At 42.1% G+C, this 18,046-nt stretch overlaps 1 protein-coding gene across 6 annotated transcripts in view; it reads left to right on the top strand.

The window, feature by feature from the left end:
* Positions 1-18,046, top strand: part of kif13a (kinesin family member 13A) — a 144,702-nt gene that overhangs the window by 58,824 nt on the left and 67,832 nt on the right. For all 6 annotated transcript variants that reach the window (XR_003978465.1, XM_030369953.1, XM_030369954.1 and 3 more), the window contains exons 8-11: positions 6,223-6,357; positions 6,939-7,051; positions 8,157-8,268; positions 8,446-8,658. Coding sequence is in view for 5 of the 6 variants with exons in the window: in XM_030369953.1 (XP_030225813.1) it covers positions 6,223-6,357; positions 6,939-7,051; positions 8,157-8,268; positions 8,446-8,658 (573 nt within the window). In the remaining variant the exon portion in view is untranslated. The remainder of the gene's footprint in view (positions 1-6,222; positions 6,358-6,938; positions 7,052-8,156; positions 8,269-8,445; positions 8,659-18,046) is intronic.

Below are 18,046 nucleotides of genomic sequence, written 5' to 3' on the forward strand. Positions count from 1 at the left end.
ACCGACTGTACGACTGAGCGGGTTTGTTGGATCTCGTAGACTAGACTTGAGGGGATAACCCCTCCCTCCGGGCTGCTCCACAGCCAGGGCTCCTGCTTATTGGTTCATATTGAGCCAGGACTCCTTCTTATTGGTTCATAGTGCAGCAGATCCCTTAGCTAGTCACACCCACTTAGAGGAGGACTTTCCTCCTCTCTCCCATTGAACCCCATGTTATTCACCGGCCGCCAACAGTTTCAGGGAAATTAATGGGAATAAAAGGAGGCTGAGAGAGTAACGTCCTCCCTGAAGTAATTGTCAATAGGCGATAGGGGGTGCTAATGTCCCTTTACCCAGGGAAACGAACATAACATATACAAAGGCATTAAAGTAGTCATATTTAAGGGCATTAATTCATGACAGTAGTCTGGGCAATCTACATTTTTTATTCTCAACAATGTTAAAGGTTCCATGGCATGAAACTCTCACTTTATGAGGTTTTCTAACATAAATATGAGTTCCCCTAGCCTGCCTATGCTCTCCAAGTGGCTAAAACTTGCGTTTTGGTGTTCTAAAACGAGCACTAGGTGTTCTGCTCGCTTTTGAAAAAGGCTCAAGCGCGCTGATTTGGAATGTGGTCCCATATGTCGTCATAAAGGATCTAAGCTCCTCCCCTTTCTCTACCTTGCCCGCCCAAAGAATTTGGCCCGCCAATGTGACACGACCGTGCAAGCGCCACATGTGTGTCTGTGTGTGTGTGATTACACACACTGTAACGCAAGTGTTTGCTGTTGGTGTTATGGCGCATAACACGTTGGTTCTTTGACCAGTGGCGGAGCCAGAATAATTTTATAGGGGTGGCCAGAGTGGGACCAAAATTCTCATAGTGGTGGCCACATAAATCAGAAACATGATTGTTTTCATTAAGCATCTAAAGTCGGCTTTACCTGATAGTATTAGGCCTTTTCATACCGCTGACATGGTTACCAGGCAGCGGAAAAAACGACTAGTTTATTCTAACTATTCTAGTAGTCCCAGTCCCCAATCCCATTATACTTAATTGATCGAGTTAACTTAAACTTACCCATCTGGAGGGCACAGCTAGAGAAAATAAGTCCATTATTTTAGTGTCTCATTTTTTTTTTGCGATTTTCACTGGCTACAATATTGCATCTGTTGCAAAATATTGCAAATTTGCTGAAGAAAATTTTAAACTTCAATAATTGTTCATAGTCAACTTATATAGTGCATTTATTTAAGCCCTCAACAGCATAACCATACAGCTTCGCCTTCGCCACATCGCCGGGAAAACACGGCACACGCAAAGTACATCCATGGAATCAGCCGTTCAAAACCAGTCTGCATGAATCGTATGACAACTGGATGGCAGGGGATGCGGACAAGGAATACACCGCAGGGGAGAACATGAGAGCCCCAGCTCGCCGCATAGTAGCCTGGGTGCTTCTAGCGTGGAACAAGCTGGATACGGAGTGGGTGAAAAACTATGTGTGTGTGTGTTTGTGTGTCACTCTGTTCGAACCTGCATGAGAGTTCAATGTTGTCATTAGCTGTTACGTCTTTCTGACCAATCGCAGTTCAAGGCCGACCTGGGCTGTATATTCGGGAGGGGGCGCTCATGGTTACTCCCCTCTAGACAAAATCGAATTGGTTGCGACGTTGACCCGGCGCCCCCCGAAAAGTTAACGGGCCACAGTGAATTCTCCCAACTGTCCCGATTACCACACAGGCACGCACTGCGTGTGCGTGCGTGCCTGTGTTTGTGTGCAGGGCAGGCGTTATTCAATTGCCTGGTAAACATGTAGGCCTACGGTAATATTCATACTGGTTTAAATAATGCATTTGATAGGCTATTTCCCATCGTTGCTGAGCAAGAGTTTTGTTCGAAAGTTCAGTGATAGAAAACAAATAATAGCCCGGGCTATTTACGTTTTACGGTACCTGTCATGCACCTACCCGATGTCAAGTGGACCGGGTTGAATTCACTGCGGGTCTCTCTTATATCCATCTTACCAAAGATATTTTGGTACTGTCCTTCTCAACAGTCTCTGATCTCACTAAAAGGCTTGCAGCACGAAACAGCATAATCGACGAGATGCGCTATGCATAGAGAAGAAAGAATACCGACGTTGAATTTGCAACATTTTGCAACTAATTATTCTAAATCTGCCCATACATGGACGCGGCAGAATTTTGCGGTTTTCACACGCTACAATGTTGCATCTGTGGCTGCTGGTAATTCAATCACAAAGAAGTAAACTCTACTCACATTGGAAGCTCCTGTTTTGTGTTGCAGTAAAATGCGTCCTTAAGGGAACGACAGCTATGCGAAAATAGCGTTTCGATTTTTTATTTTTTTTTTGGCCCGGTCGTAGGGGTGGCCAGCGGGGTGGCCGAAGTTTGACCAATGGTGGCCACGGCCACCCCTGGCCACCACGTGGCTCCGCCACTGTCTTTGACGTCTCTTGTATTTCCACACCGAGACTGTAGTTGGGGTCTCAGCAATGGTCGAGAAGGAATTGGGGAAAGAAACTTTGGCTTTGACTTCCTGAAGTAGGTCTGCATGAACTGCGACATGCTGCCTGCTGCTGGTTGCCGCCAGGCACCACCGCCGCGAAGCACCACTGCCCAAGCGCGGGCAGCCGGCAGCAGGCAGCGCGCGGTTAAGCCTACTTCAAATTGATGAAATTGGAAGTGGAAGAACCAGAGACGTCGGAGAGTCCGACGAAGTCGTTTTGTGATTCATAATATCGTCTGGAGGCGCACACAGCTTTTGGCCGTGATAATATGTATTATATGATATAGATATCTATGTATTATATGATATTATTTTAAAGCTCCAGGACTGTAACGCAAGTGTTGTACACTTCCTTGTAATTGGATAACCGTTCTGCTGTTGGTGTTATGGCACATGACACGTCGGACTCTCGTCTCTGCTATTTCCACAACGAGACTCGTAGTGGGGGTTATCTAAGCCATGGTTGAGAATGAATTGGGGGAAAGGAACTTTGGCTTTGACTCCCTGAAGTACATAAGGAGGAGAAAGCGGTTGTTGGACGCAAATGTCTCCCGCTTGAGCCCTGCTTCCCGCTGCCGAGGGACCACCGCCTCGGTGCTGCAGGAGGCGGTGGTGCCTAAGCGCTGACCAATGCCGTGGCGGTTGTCCCTCGACAGCAAGACTCCGTTGGGAGACTACCGCGGTCAACAATCGCGGGCAACAATCCCTTTCTCCTCCATGTCGTGGTTCAGTCTACTTCAGATTGATGTGGACGTGGAAGAACCAGAGACGTCGGAGAACCTGACGCGGTCGTTTGAGATTCATAATATCGTCCGGAGGCTCACACAGCTTTTGGCTGTGATAATATATATTATATGATATAGATTTCTATATATGATATGATATTATTTAGATATAGAGCTCGAGGACTCCTGTGTGTTCTAGAATATTTACAGAACACGGCTGAAGGCTGTGTGTGCCTCGCCATTGCGATACATCCACTGTAAACAGAGCGCATGGTACCGTGGCTACAAGCTGCTCAGGGCCACACCCCCCCCCTCCTCCTTGACCCGCTTCTCTCCTCGTCATTTGCATTAAAGCTACAGACACCAAAACGGCGCATTTGGGGAAAGCTCAATGTACGACTGGCTCGTAGTGGCTGTAATTTTGCACCACGGCTGAATTTCGGGGAACGTCTTCAAATACTGTGTTTGGGGCTTACTAATATCTATATTAAAGCATCCATAAAGTAGCATGCCATGGGACCTTTAAGGAGGATCTTCCTCCCTTTCCTCACTTGAGAAGCCTCCACTGGCATACACCAACAGAAATCTGCACATTGAGATTATGATGGTGTGCAAAACATCCTGTGTCTGTGTCTGTCTGTCCATTTGACAGTATAAACCATTGTATAAATCAAAGAGCAAGGTTGTAATGCCAATGCCTTTGCTGACTACAAACTTATCACTTTGATTTGTCATCTCTTCTCACACCCACTCTATTTGCCTTTATTTCTTTTGTTGTTTGTCTTGATGTCTCTATGTATGTCTGACATTATGTCAGCATATCTGTGTCTATATGTGTATATCTATATGTCTTTCTTTCTGAATGTCTATATGTCTGTCTGTATGTCTATATGTCTGTCTATAGGTCTGTCTGTATGTCTTAATGTGTATAGTCACGTTTCCATCTAAAGGTGAAGCAAATCTTTAGAAAGTTCGCAAAAAAGAAATTCGAATTAGGTGCGTTTCCATCAAGTGGTTGGAGCGGAAACCTGCACACATTCCAGGGCTTGTCGTATCCTTTTGATTACAATGCTCTCTCTTAGGTCCTGAAATATAGTGGAATTGCGTTGTTGTTTTCCATCTAAAATAGCTGTAATGTTTTTTTCTTCGATAAGCGCAAGGAAAAGTTTTACCTCTTCAGCGGTCCACACACGTATCTATTATTCACATTGGCCATCTGTTCCATGGTCGTATTTAAAGGATACATTGTAGCTACATATTTAAATTCGAAATTCGTCCCAGCCTTTATACCACAGATACTCTAGGGTCTATATAGCATATAACCGCGTTGTCTGATAACAGTTTTATCCATTCTACCCAATTTACCAGCTCTTGTTTTGAAGACTATTCACCGCGCCATCCGTTTCAATTGGAATCGCGACTGCCTATACTTTCAACATAAATTGTACATATTTATAATTTAAAATTCGCCCCAGCCTTTATACCACAGATACTATAGGGTCTGTAGCATATAACTGCATTTTTCACAATTAACCAGCTCTCGTTTTGAAGGCTGAACAGACAATTTGACTGGAACTACTTAGTAGGTGTCCATATATCAGAGATTAATGGACACGGTATAATCAAAGGATATACAAACATAGACATCCTATATCGTATATACATGTATGATATAGGATGTCTATGTATACAAACGCTTAAAATATATATATATTGACGCTACAAGTTGATGTCGGCAGGGTTGCTATGGCCGGTCGTAATGCCGAAATCGAAAATGACGTTTTCAGTCCTGTGTGTACAATGTTCGCTGCGTCACAGCTGTTTCGAAACGTGTGTTTCCATCTCCCATTTTGCGCATTTACACTCTTTTGCATAAGTCAAAAACCACCTCAAGCGAGTGGAAAAACTTTTTTGTGAATTAAGAGGAATTTTAATGCAAATTTTGGTGTTTCCATCGCCGTTTACTGATTCGATACTTCAAAATTCGCATAAAAGCAGGGGGATGGAAACGCAGCTTTTATGTGTGTCTGTCTGTATGACTATGTCTGTATATACGTATGTATGCCTTGCCTATATGTCTGTCTATATGTTTATATGCATGTATATATGCCTCTCTAAATTTCTGCCTGTATGTCTATATGTCTGTCTATATTTCTGTTTATATGTCTGTCTATATGTTTGTCTATATGTCTGTCTTTATGTCTATATGTCTGCCTGTATGTCTATATATGTCTATATGTTTGTCAATATGTCTGTCTGTATGTCTATATGTCTGTATATACGCCTCTCTAAATTTCTGCCTGTATCTCTATATGTCTGTCCATATTTCTGTTCATATGTCTGTCTATATGTTTGTCAATATGTCTGTATGCATATATGTCTGCCTGTATGTCTTTATATGTCTATATGTTTGTCAATATGTCTGTCTGTATGTCTATATCTCAGTCTGTCTGTCGTGTCTATATGTCGGTCTATCATATGTATATGTATGTCTATATTATGTATGTCTACATGTATGTCTATGTATGTTTGTCTATATGTACACTACTGTTCAAATTTTGGGGTCACAATTTCATGTTTTCCATGAAAACACACTTTTATTCAACAGTTTTCAGCTGTGCTAACATAATTGCACAAGGGTTTTCTGATCATCAATTAGCTTTTCACAGGAACCATTAGTGGCTAAACCATGTACCATTAGAACACAGGAGTGATGGATGATGGAAATGGGCCTGTGTACACCTATGTAGATATTCCATTAACAATCTGCCGTTTCCAGCTAGAGTAGTCATTCACAACATTAACAACGTTTAGACTTTCTATGTGACCCCAAACATTTGAACGAAAGTGTACGTCTATATGGCTGTCTATATGTGTGCCTATGTCGGTCTATGTTTATATGCCATTCCTTATGACTAAATGGCTGTCAGTCTGTCTGTAGGTCCGTAGGTCTGTCTTAAGGTCTGCTTCTGTCTCCTACAGGACATTGAGGTGTTGATGTCGGAGGGCAACAAGTCGCGGACTGTTGCTGCCACCAACATGAACGAGGAAAGTAGTCGCTCGCACGCCGTCTTCAGCATTGTCGTCACACAGACGCTGTACGACCTGGGCTCCGGGGTCAGTACTCACCTCCACCTCCTCGACCTCCTCACGTATGATCAGTCTGTTTGAGGCATGGAGCCACAGACTTGACTTAAATTCACATTTAGTAATTTAGCAGACACTTTCAAAAAGTGACTAACTCGGTGAGGCCGACGGCAATCTTAGCATGCAATAACAATAAGAGTAACTACAAAATAACCAAACTGTTGCTACCTGGCCTAGTTTCAATAAAAAACTCCTTACTCTGCGTTCACAACAAAAGTGTGGCACAGATACATACAAAGTCAATGCAAAGATGCGAATAGATGCACATTTTTCAACGGCCAAGCCGGCTTCGCGGATGATTGGAATTTTGTGACAATTGTACCCGTGCAAATTCGCCTCGTTCACATGTGTGCTCAAGTGGAAATATTTGAACTTTGGCTCTTCATGCTAAATAACTCGCTTGAGAAAAGTGAATTCCCTTGTGGTTCCCTTGTGCTGTGAACGCACCTTTGCACATATATTTGCATGAAGTTTACCAGCGCTACAGAGCCAGCACATGTATGTGTTTCTTGTGCAATGCACTGACACAGTGGTTTGTGTTGTGATGTCAGAACTCTGGGGAGAAAGTGAGCAAAATCAGCCTGGTGGACTTGGCAGGAAGTGAGCGAGTCTCCAAGACTGGAGCGGCCGGTGAGAGACTCAAGGAAGGCAGCAACATCAACAGGTACGCTGTAAAAATACATTAATACAACATATAAAAACTAGGGCTGGGCAAATTAACGCGTTAATTACGCGTTAATGCAATCTTATTTTTTACTTTGATTTTGAATTGGTTTTGCCCACAGAATGTCAACATTCATACCAGAAATCATTTTTGTGTTTCGTTCCACTTACTTTACATCAAATGAATGAGTGAGTCTATAAACTCCCTCATGATCACTCACATTTTTGCTTATTAATTACATTTGGTATGATTGATAATGTGTAATTACATTTGATAATCTCATTTAATTTAGATTGGAGTGGATTTAAAACATAATTTCAAACATGCGATTAATCGCGAGTTAACTCGAGAAAACTAAGTGTTTAATCGCGATTAAAGCTTTGCCCAGCCCTAATATAAACATAACATATCATATAGATGAGGGAGACTTGCAAATAAATTTGTGTTACAGTACATTCACAAACTAATACTAGTCACACTGGGCTATTAATGACACCTCTTCAAAAAGATCGCTTCAGATCACGTAATTTTATTTTCTATTATCATATGTTAAATTATTATTTTTGTTTGTTGTTTGTAGTCTGTAGTGTGTGCCGTATTTTTTCGTAAATATTGTAACCTCTGCTTGTATCCCGATTTTACGAGGTGTTGCAATTCTCAGTGATTTATGGGCTTGAGTGATAAAACGTTCCTAATGCCGTCACGATGTAAAGAGAGATGAGGTTTGAGAGTAAAAGATAACCTGGTAAAGATATAAACCTTGGCATCACTTGGGTGACTAAAATACAAGGACGATTTTCACAATGTGCGCTCAGTCCATGAGTGATAACTCAAAGCCTCTTGTTGGCAAAGATGCGGACATGCGTTACATGATGCAAATGTGATACAAATGTAAAAGATTTAAACAACTAAAAACCTTATAAAATAAAATATATGCAATACGGCTGTACCTATGCTTTCTATAGAAAACATAGTACAGCCTCGTGAGAGCAACATGGCTGGTCCAAGGTTGAATGGAGCCGTAAACCCAGGCGGGGTTACCAGTTGAGCTTCTCATTGACCCTCTGTTCGTTACGAGCTCATCAAAGGTTGTTGTTCTGTTTAGGTCTTTAACCACCCTGGGCTGTGTTATCTCTGCGCTGGCTGACCAGTCTGCTGGGAAAGGGAAGGCCAAGTTTGTCCCATACAGAGACTCTGTTCTTACCTGGCTCCTAAAGGTCAGCCCATTAACCCCCACAGGGCCATTGTTTTGTATTTTGATTAAAATAAATGCCTTTGAAAGTCAAAGTCTGAATGTTTGTTTGCTACTTGTTTAGAATGCTGATACGGTCTCTTAAATAACCACCTGAGAGCTCTGATGAAAGTCAAACCAGCTGAGACTCATTCTGACTTAGGACAACCTTGGTGGAAACAGTAAGACGGCCATGATCGCCACGGTGAGCCCAGCGGCCGACAACTACGAGGAGACACTGTCCACACTGCGCTACGCCGACCGCGCCAAGCGGATCGTCAACCACGCGGTAGTGAACGAGGACCCCAACGCCCGCATCATCAGGGAGCTGAGGGAAGAGGTGGAGAAGCTCAGGGAGCAGCTCACCGCAGCCGAGGTGAGAGGATTGTGTACCACTGACATGGAGGAGAGAGGTGTGTGTACCACTGACATGGAGGAGAGAGGAATGTGTTGTTTTGTGTAATTGTAGTACAATATATTTTAAAAGTGATCTGATATTTCGATAATTTTCGAGAAATTGCCTTAATAAATTTCTATATTTTTCGTAAAAATATTTTTTAGACCAATCACATCGATCAAAATAATATTTTTCAAAGCTAAATAATTTTTGAGATCGCTCGAAATAATAGTATATTATTGGTACACTGGTATATCTCAAATAAATAATAATAATAAATGAAAATATCGACAAATCAGACAGCTCGAAACAAATATTACGATTTTCACCAATTAGATCTCTCGAAAAAATATGAAAGAATTTGCCAATCAGGTCGCTCAAAATAATTCTGGCTTTGTTAAAACATATTTTGCAACCTCAGTTTGCACTTCTGCATTCACCGCATTTTCTCACGAATAGGATAAATCTCCATTACTAGCATGGTCACATATTGAAGTTACTGACTTTTGCAGTGCTTACCAAACTGGGCCTGGTTTCCCGAAACCTTCTTCAAGCCTTCTTAACGCTACGTCATTTGTAATCTCTACTTTAAGTTCTACCTTACAGGGCTCTAGACTAACTTTTTCCTTGGGTGCACTGGTGCGCCTAAATTTTTAATTTGGGTGCACCAGCACGTATTTATGGTGCACCCAAGTTTTGAGTAGTTGAGGGGGGGGAGGGGGGGGGGGGTTGGACCGTGCCTGCCTTGCGCTGAGTTGTTGAGGGGGGGGGCAACCCGGGCAGCTGCACCGGTTGCACCGTCGATATTTACGCCATTGATTAATAATATCTTGACCATTAAATAAATGCCTTAAATAAATGCCGAATCTGTATCTCTCATAAAGAATATCGTCAGACAATGCCAAGGGATCGGTTCTGTCCCGAAAAACCCTCTGTCTCCGGAGAGACGCCTGTACGATAAGTGCGTCGAGGTCCATGGGAACACCCACAAATGGTGACGCCATTATCGGAGGAGGGGCTAGGAAGCTGCGCACGCCGATATAAGTAGCCGATCTCCGGGTAGACTCGCTGAAAAACTGCTCCCGACCAGGTTTGATTGTGAGCGTAAGTCACCATGGTGAAACAGCGACGCTTAAAGAGATCGACTTTCATGGTACAGCTAACCCAGGCTTTCAGCTCAACATACCTCGCTAACCCTCTAATCGAGCTTCGTAGTACAGGCCCCTGGATTTGGCTTCGCAGGTTTGTTTCCCGGCGTTTCTATTGTTACCGGTCTTGCGTGTTCCAACGGTTTATTAAGCGTCTAATAAATCGCTGTCTAATCAATACTTCATTCACTGCCTCTTCCGTGGTTATTACAATATTATGAATAGACTGCTCTGTAAAAAAATAAATAATAATAATTATACCAGATACATTTTCAGTCGCACCGGTGCGCCCAAATAAAATATTTGGTCGCACTACCCCGTATTCTAGGCGCATGTGCGCCCAAATTAGGCGCACTCTGGAGCCCTGCCTTAACATCTCACATATTTCCCGAAACGTTCTTTGCTATGAATCTCTTACGTACGTCGTTGGTTGGTAAGATTGGTCTGAAGCGCTCGTAGAACCTTCTTAGCTCTACCATAGTGATGGTTCAGCTTCTGACGCTAGTCGCCGGTGTTGGTGCCGGATTGACTCGGCTGCCAGATCGACTCGGGGTCCTAGATGCGCAATAATGACGCACTTCCTGTAAACGCTGTCTTTTAAATGTGCATGCGCGTTTCATTCATTCCCATGTTATTCCCAAGTATTAACGATCTCCTTTTGTTTTCTAATCTATGAATAATAATCTAATGTACAAATTATTGTTGCCTATAGTTTGGTAATATATAAGAGAAGAATCGGTTAACTCCATTCAATGAACGGGGCGATCCACTTTATTTCCAGCGCTCCCAACACAGAGTCAAAACAGCGACCCACACGCACACTTTCCGTTCTCCTCCTTCAGAATAAGAGTCCCTAACAGGAACTGGGTTACATATGCATTCTTCGTATGTGTGGGCGCGAGAATGGCAGTGCGTGTGTGAGTGACGTCAGCAAGTGAATGTACGAGCAAGGAGAGCGAGCGGTAGCGTGTGCCAGTCTAGTGTCAAGAATCGGTGGCCGTTTTATCCCGACCATATTCCGACCTATAACCAGCAGAGCCCCTGCCGGTCAAAGTGAAGGGTTTTACCCCCGAGAATACATCGGCCCTGGAGGGAACGTCTCCCATGTGCTCCTCGACTACGGTCTGGGAGCCGACAGCAGGAAAAGAGTAACAACAGGATAAACCCGTTCGGTTTCCCGATTACGTCCAACTTGGTCTAAAGAATCTGTGAATATTATATATATATATATATATATATATTAGGGCCGTCAAATTAACGCGTTAATTTAGATTAATTAATCACAGAAAAAATAACGTGTTTAAGAAATTAACGCAGATTAATCGCGCTTCTATAGTGCCCTTTGACCCGGTGCGTAATTTGCGTTGAAATGGAGGCAGACGAGAAGACGCTGCTCGGCCCCGTGAACGAAAAGTTCAAGTTAAGACGGATCTGTAGATAGGAACACCGTTATCTGCAATCTCTGCAGTAAGGAATTTTCCTGTCAGCGGAGTTCATCAACCCTTAAGTATCACCTCAACGCAAAACATTTGGTACCAAGCTCGCAGGTACGAGCTGCCAAAGCCCCTGAAGCTGGCGCTAGCAGGCAGCCTCGTCAAGCCACAGTCGACTGAGATTCATCGAATCTTGAGAGATGTAAATGTTATTAATTTGATCTAAAAGTACGGCCACACTAACCGCGTTACTCGCGTTTGGGGCGTCGAAAATCGGCATTTTTGCATAGGGAACCATTGGTATAGGCGCGTAGATGCGTTACACGCGTTGAAGCGTCGCGTTAGGGGTGTTAGACGCGGCAGACGCACGTAAACGCAGTAACGCGCCCAAAGCACCAACGCCCGAGTTGGTGCAAACGAGTTCAAAAAATTGAACTTTCAACGCTCCAACGCGTGATGCTTAGCCGCGATAGCCAATCAGCGTGGAGCTTGACCCGACGTCACTGGCAGAGAGTAGTGACGCTTGCACAGAAGCATACGGCCGACATCTTTCTTTATTCTGGGTGGAAATAGTAACATAGTTACGCCATTAAATGCGTTTATGCAAACATTTTTAGCGAGAAATGTGCATTTTACTTTCATAATGTTTGCTCGGTGAAGGTGAAGGATGTTTGGTTTGATAGTTATGACGAAGAGGGAAAGCTCCATTCACTTGCATGGACAGCGTCTCTGGTTGCTAAGCAACCTCAACGTCTTGGCGGACTATATCTCGGCTGATCAACACTACGAATGCTGGAAACAAACCAGACACACAATGTGAAGTTATTTAACCCGATTATTGTTATTTATATCCGAGATTATTTAATCTAACCCGATCGAAGCTCTATCATGCACCCAAACGCGGCGGCGTTTGGGTTTCCTACCTCGGACTCCTAAATCCAGCGCAGCCACAGGCGCGTTAGGCGTGTTGAACCATAACTTGACGCTTGATCATTGTGACACACAATGATCAAGCGTCAAGTTAGGCACGTTACACGCGTTATCCAGGTGTGGCCGTAGCATTAAAATGCACCGTATGTTGATGAAAGATATGTTTTAAATAAAAGAGGCATTGAACTTTAAAGTATATTATGTATATTATTCATTGAATCACTCATCTGCCATAATTTACTTGGAATTTAATTATTTTTAAATACTTTCTCGGAAAAATTTAATTATGCGATTCATTTAGATTAATTAATCACAGAGCCTGTAATTAATGCGATCATTTTTTTTAATCGCTTGACAGCCCTAATATATATATAGGCTTTACAATATGGAAATGGGACCACAAATGCAAAAAAGGGTCAATGCTTTGTATTATGGATACTCCAAGTTTTGCAGCAGATCATATTCATGTATATTTATTTAGGCTATTTATATATAAATTACTCTCTTCTCACAAATACATTTCAATGCACACACACAAGTGGATATCGGTATGTATAAATGTGAAATAAATCCATAAACAAAAGTAGAAATTTTCATCAAAAATGTGTTTGGATGTTGTTACATTTATATACAAACTGTTAAACTTGAATTAACAAGACACTTTTCATTTGTGAACTTGTTTGCATTTGTGTGTGAACTGGTCTGTACAGGGTTCGTGCACCTTTTTCATGGCCAAATTCAAGCACTTTTTAAGGACTTTCAATTTTCCAGTACCATGAAAGGAGCAATCCGGTCTGAATCAATCCATAGCCCTATTGTTCAAGGGCACCAAATGCTGTCTGTACGAAAAAGAACAAGACAATTTGATACAACCTAAGCTGAATATCGAACCAGCAGCTATCATTAACTGAATGGGGCACAGAAAAAGAAAATTAAACAGAGTTTCTGTGCCCCATTTCATTTGTGTTTGCTACCGTTTCTCTATTTGGTCTATGTTGCATCAATTTTTCTTACTGACAGCACTCGACATCGAACCGCATGGATTGATTCACACCGTATTTCTCCTTGTAAATTGTATAATGTGATATAAATACATGCAACCTCAAAATATTAATTTCACTTATTTTTTAACAAAACTGCTCCATATTAACAGAAGGATAATAAATTAAAGGAAAATACCTTTGTTTCTTTCACAATAGTTCAGTCACCTTTCATTAAGCAAATCTTGCCTCATAACTATGGCTATGATAATACCTATGTTGCCATTTTAACACAATTAACCAAATAGACAAAATAGGTAACTTTTTTGCTTTAACTGAGGTAGCAATGCAGGTTAAGTAGACAATCAAAATAATACAGCAAAAGATACATGCAAACATACTATAAAAACTCAAAATCATTCACATTAGCTCAGGTCTATGTTGTGCAAAAGGTTCCAAATTACACATGCCCTTCACAGTGCAAACAAGTCCAACAAGTGCAAATTAATATGAACTTCAGCAAACATTAGTGGTCTTTTATGTTTGGAAAAAAAAATACCCTTCATGGTAAGACCAAAGGCCAAATTATTTAGGACCCTTTACAGTGCATCATTCAGTTCCTTCATTTTCTCTGTCAACTTTTGCTCAAAAGTCTCAAGATCTTTCTTTTTCTTTTGCTGCTCTTCTAAGTCTGTTTGACTTTGAAATGAGGTAGAGCTTGCCTTTAGCTTCGGATTTTTCTGCATTGCTGTCAGCAGATTTCATGAGTTGCCTCACATCCTTTTCCATCCTCTTCTTTTTGACCTTCACCTCCGATATCTCCTCCATCAGTGTTTTTATTTTCAGTGCTTTTTGTTGATCTTGTTTTTTACGTCTTTCTTCATCAAGGTACATGTGGTACTTTTGTCTGGCAGCAGATGCTGAAAGGAACAATTCCTTCAAGTACCCTACGTTGTGCAGCCCTCCGATAATGCGCACATGGTCATGGATGACCCGCTGTGCAACCAAAGAATGTTCTTTAAGGTTTTCCACCATCACCTCCTTATTAACTGAAAACCCCCTCTCAACAGAAGCCTGGCCATGCGAGAGGATCAGGGCAAGTCGTACATCCTCCCATAGATGGCGAAACTCTGCTTTATTGGCCAAGAGTTCATGATAGAACTCATCCAATCTGTCACTCTGTGGAGTGAATTTATGGAATGAATCTGATGCCAGCATCAGGCTTGTGTCAAAAAACTGACCAAATTCCCTATTCCCATTTTTCTTCAAGCCGGGCAGTTTCCACAAGGAGTCGGGGAACAGAAGTGAGTTTTTTGTTCTTGAGGAACACCCTTGGATCCAGGGCCAATAGGCTTCTTACCAGTGTCTATTTCACTGGTGCCTTTTCAAAAAGCTTAGACACCATCTTCACCAGAAAAAGCTTACAGTTTTGCCTAAACTCAAGCCTCAGCCTCCTAGCTCCTGAGTTCTTCACATGCTCCACCAAGGCTCGCTCTGTAGCAAAGCCAACTTTCACTCTGTTGACATCAACGTGGTTATCTTGTGCTTCGTCATCAACTTTGAGAAGCTTTAGAGTGTTGGTTGCACTCATCATCACACTGGGCTTGCACTGCACATAAATGGCAGCATGGGTTTGTTTATAGCTTCACCGTTATCTTGGTATAGCTTGATATGATATGAAAAAGAAGTTCAGTTTGGCTGGGAAGAGGTCGTCATGTACAATGACCTCAGCTTTCTTAAAGGACTTGGTGCATGGCTCTGTAATTTTTTTTGTTTTGGTAGCTCTGATGTAGGTTTTCAATGAGGGCAACATCTCAAGGGCACGCTCAGCCACCTCCACGTTTTCTAGCCATCTGTGACTGCAGAAGTCAAGAGGAAACAACTTTGAAGCTGTGATTTCTGTGAAGTCCTCCCGAAGTGCTGGAACATCTTTGAAAAGCCATTTCAGGCTTGACAAGGGATTTCCTAGGTCCCAGTCAGTGGATGCACATCCTGTTCTGAAAGCATTATGTAAGATGTGCAAACCACAACTTCCAACATTTAGCATTTTCCTCCCTGTTTGCTGTTCAATGTTCTGCTGGGCTAAAGAGGAGGTCTTTCAATTTACATTTGGTCCATCCATAGACAGCTGAATCAGGTTCTGAAAGCCTATCTCTGAACACACTTTTTCAATCTTCTCATTAATTTGCTCTGCATTGTGATGACCCATGAAAAAAGATGTCAGGTATCTTGAGTACACTTGGTCATTGTTCCAAAATCTTAAATGCACGTCAAGCTGGCATTTCTTAATTTCTTTATTTAGACTCTCATCAAACATTATGACATAACCAGACTCTTTCTTTGCTGTCATCTTCATTAAAGAAGAGAAATGAGGAGCAATCCCAAATGTGGTGAGGTATGCCACTTTTCTCTCTCCACAAGAAAACTGCTTGGCAATGTCACTATCAGGAAACATGGTTCGGAAAATACACCAGTGTGAATTTGCGCTACGGTATGGATTTTGACGTTACCGTGAGACCAGTGTGACCGGTAGACAATGTTGTGTGTAATGCGTAACAAAGTAAGTAATGCGTTAATACAGTTACCTAACTACTTTTTCATGTAAAAAGTAAAGTTACGCGCGACTACTGAAAATATGATAACGAAACATAGTTCCTTTTTCAATTCGGCAACACGGTACTTTTTCCAGGGACAGATTGACAACGATACTGCCTTCTCAGGCAGTATGCTATCGCGCAAGCACGCAGGCGCGCAGCAAGCGCTCCTGCGTGCTTGCGCAATAGTCCCTTCACGAGCTCTCATTCCACAACGTACGAGACAGACGCTGGTAGCGTGAAGCTGTCTCTGCAATCAGACATTGCTTCCGCAGGCATTTTGAAAGCCAGTCCTTACAACAAAATGGTTGTGCAGTGGTTGAACGAGATGACAAACGTTGTCACTGTTTACCTGTCTAAGGACATGGTTCCCTTTCAAAATGTCGATAGAAAGGGCTTTAAAGAGATGGTCAAAACACTCGATCCCAGGTACGCGTTACATGCCCGCACACACTTCAGCCAAATTGAGATGCCAAAACTATACGGCAAGGTCCGCAAAAACAAATCTATACTATTAAACATTAGTGTTTTTCAGAGATGGAAGTAACTTGAGAAAAGATTTTTCTTTTTTTTATGCGGTTTTGCTGCCTTTCCAGTATTTTACCCCTTAAGAGGCATTTATATTGAAATTAGAAGATAAAATTAACATACCGTGATATAATACCGTTACCGTCTATTCCTCAAATCATACCGTGATATACATTTTAGTCCATACCGTACAGCCCTAATTTGAAGAAACTATCTTGTGTTAAATTCGAGGTTTATCAATCTTTTTGGAGCAAGAACAACAGCTATTTGTTTGCTTGATTCAACTAACGTTAGCTACCGCTTTTTTGATGTGATATAATTCACAATAATATTGTATTTTTAGGACCGAGTCAACGCCGAGTACTCCACGAACTCCACTTGCATAAAGTTAGTAAATTCTAACAACATAGGGCAATTTAGATAAATAATCTGGTAAGGGTGTTGTCCTAGGCTAATTCACCAACAGCAAATTTCTGTATAATAAAGGGCTACATTTTGCATCGAAGTCTGTCATTACAAATCGTTCAATTGTATTGTGTTCTACAACCTCCGTAATGAATTTTCACGCTAAATACCGTCAAAGGGTAGCTCAGAATTCGAGTAGCCGTATACTTCGAAACACTCCCCCCCCCCCCTGACACTGTCACCTTTTTTACTCTGAGAAGTTTGCAGGTCTGGGTAATAAATCAGGGTGTCCGCGCGGTAGTAAAAGTTAGTAAAATGTAGTAAAAAATAAAATTTAAAATTAAGGCCCTTTAAAGGTAGTAAAAGGTAACAAACGCAATTTGACTTGGTAGTACATTTTTCACCACCACTTCAATATAAAATGAGTTTCCATTTTTTTGTTTACATGTTTTAACTTCATCTAGCCTAAAAAATACAGTATACGGTGCTAACAGGACCTGAACTGAGTAGCCGTTAGAGTTGGCGTCGCTGGTTGCTATAGCGACGCCGGTGTTACACCGAATTCTGCGACCCACCGAAAAGTGTGACCCCAGGGGGCGCTGTTGCATATTTACTGCAATATGCACGAGTTTCAAGCGTAGACAGGCATGACAAAAACATACATAAAACATAAGATCTCCCCCCAACCAATTACCTTTTTATTAAAGGTGCTTAATAAATACATTTGATTGACTTGATTAGCATTTTACAGACCCATACAATGGATAGGGCGTTTAGTAGGGTCCTTCACCGTTGCTTCTTTACCCATAAAAAGCTACAGTCATGGTTAAATTCCGCTGATTTACCTTTGAGCATTTCCTATTATAGGCTACTGTGTAAAATGCTGTTTAGAATTAATGTTAGTATAAAGAAAAGAAAGACCCACCGGTGGGGGGAGATCTAATGTTTTATTTAAGTTTTTGTTATAATGCACACGTGCATGTTGCAGAAACTGTGCAACAGCGCCCCCTGGGTCACACTTTTCGGTGGGTCGCAGAATTCGGTGTTACATCGGAAACCATAGCAACGCCGGTAAACAAACCCCGAGAAGCCCAATCCCTATGAGAGCTCCCTGCGCTACGGCCATCCGGAGGCGCACAGAGCTTTTGGCCGTGATATTATGTATACAATTATATTATATTATATACTATTATATATAGAGCTCCGGGAGTCGCAAACGGCAACGATCACTTTCTCCTCCATGCTGCAGTTCACCGCGGACTGCACTGCACTGAGTTTGACGGTTGAACGCTGATTGGCTGTTACGTACACATGTCACTCAGTGGCCAATCTGTTGAACGCTGATTGGC

The sequence above is a fragment of the Gadus morhua genome, chromosome 11 (assembly GCF_902167405.1).
Source record: "Gadus morhua chromosome 11, gadMor3.0, whole genome shotgun sequence".
Lineage (NCBI taxonomy): Eukaryota > Metazoa > Chordata > Actinopteri > Gadiformes > Gadidae > Gadus > Gadus morhua.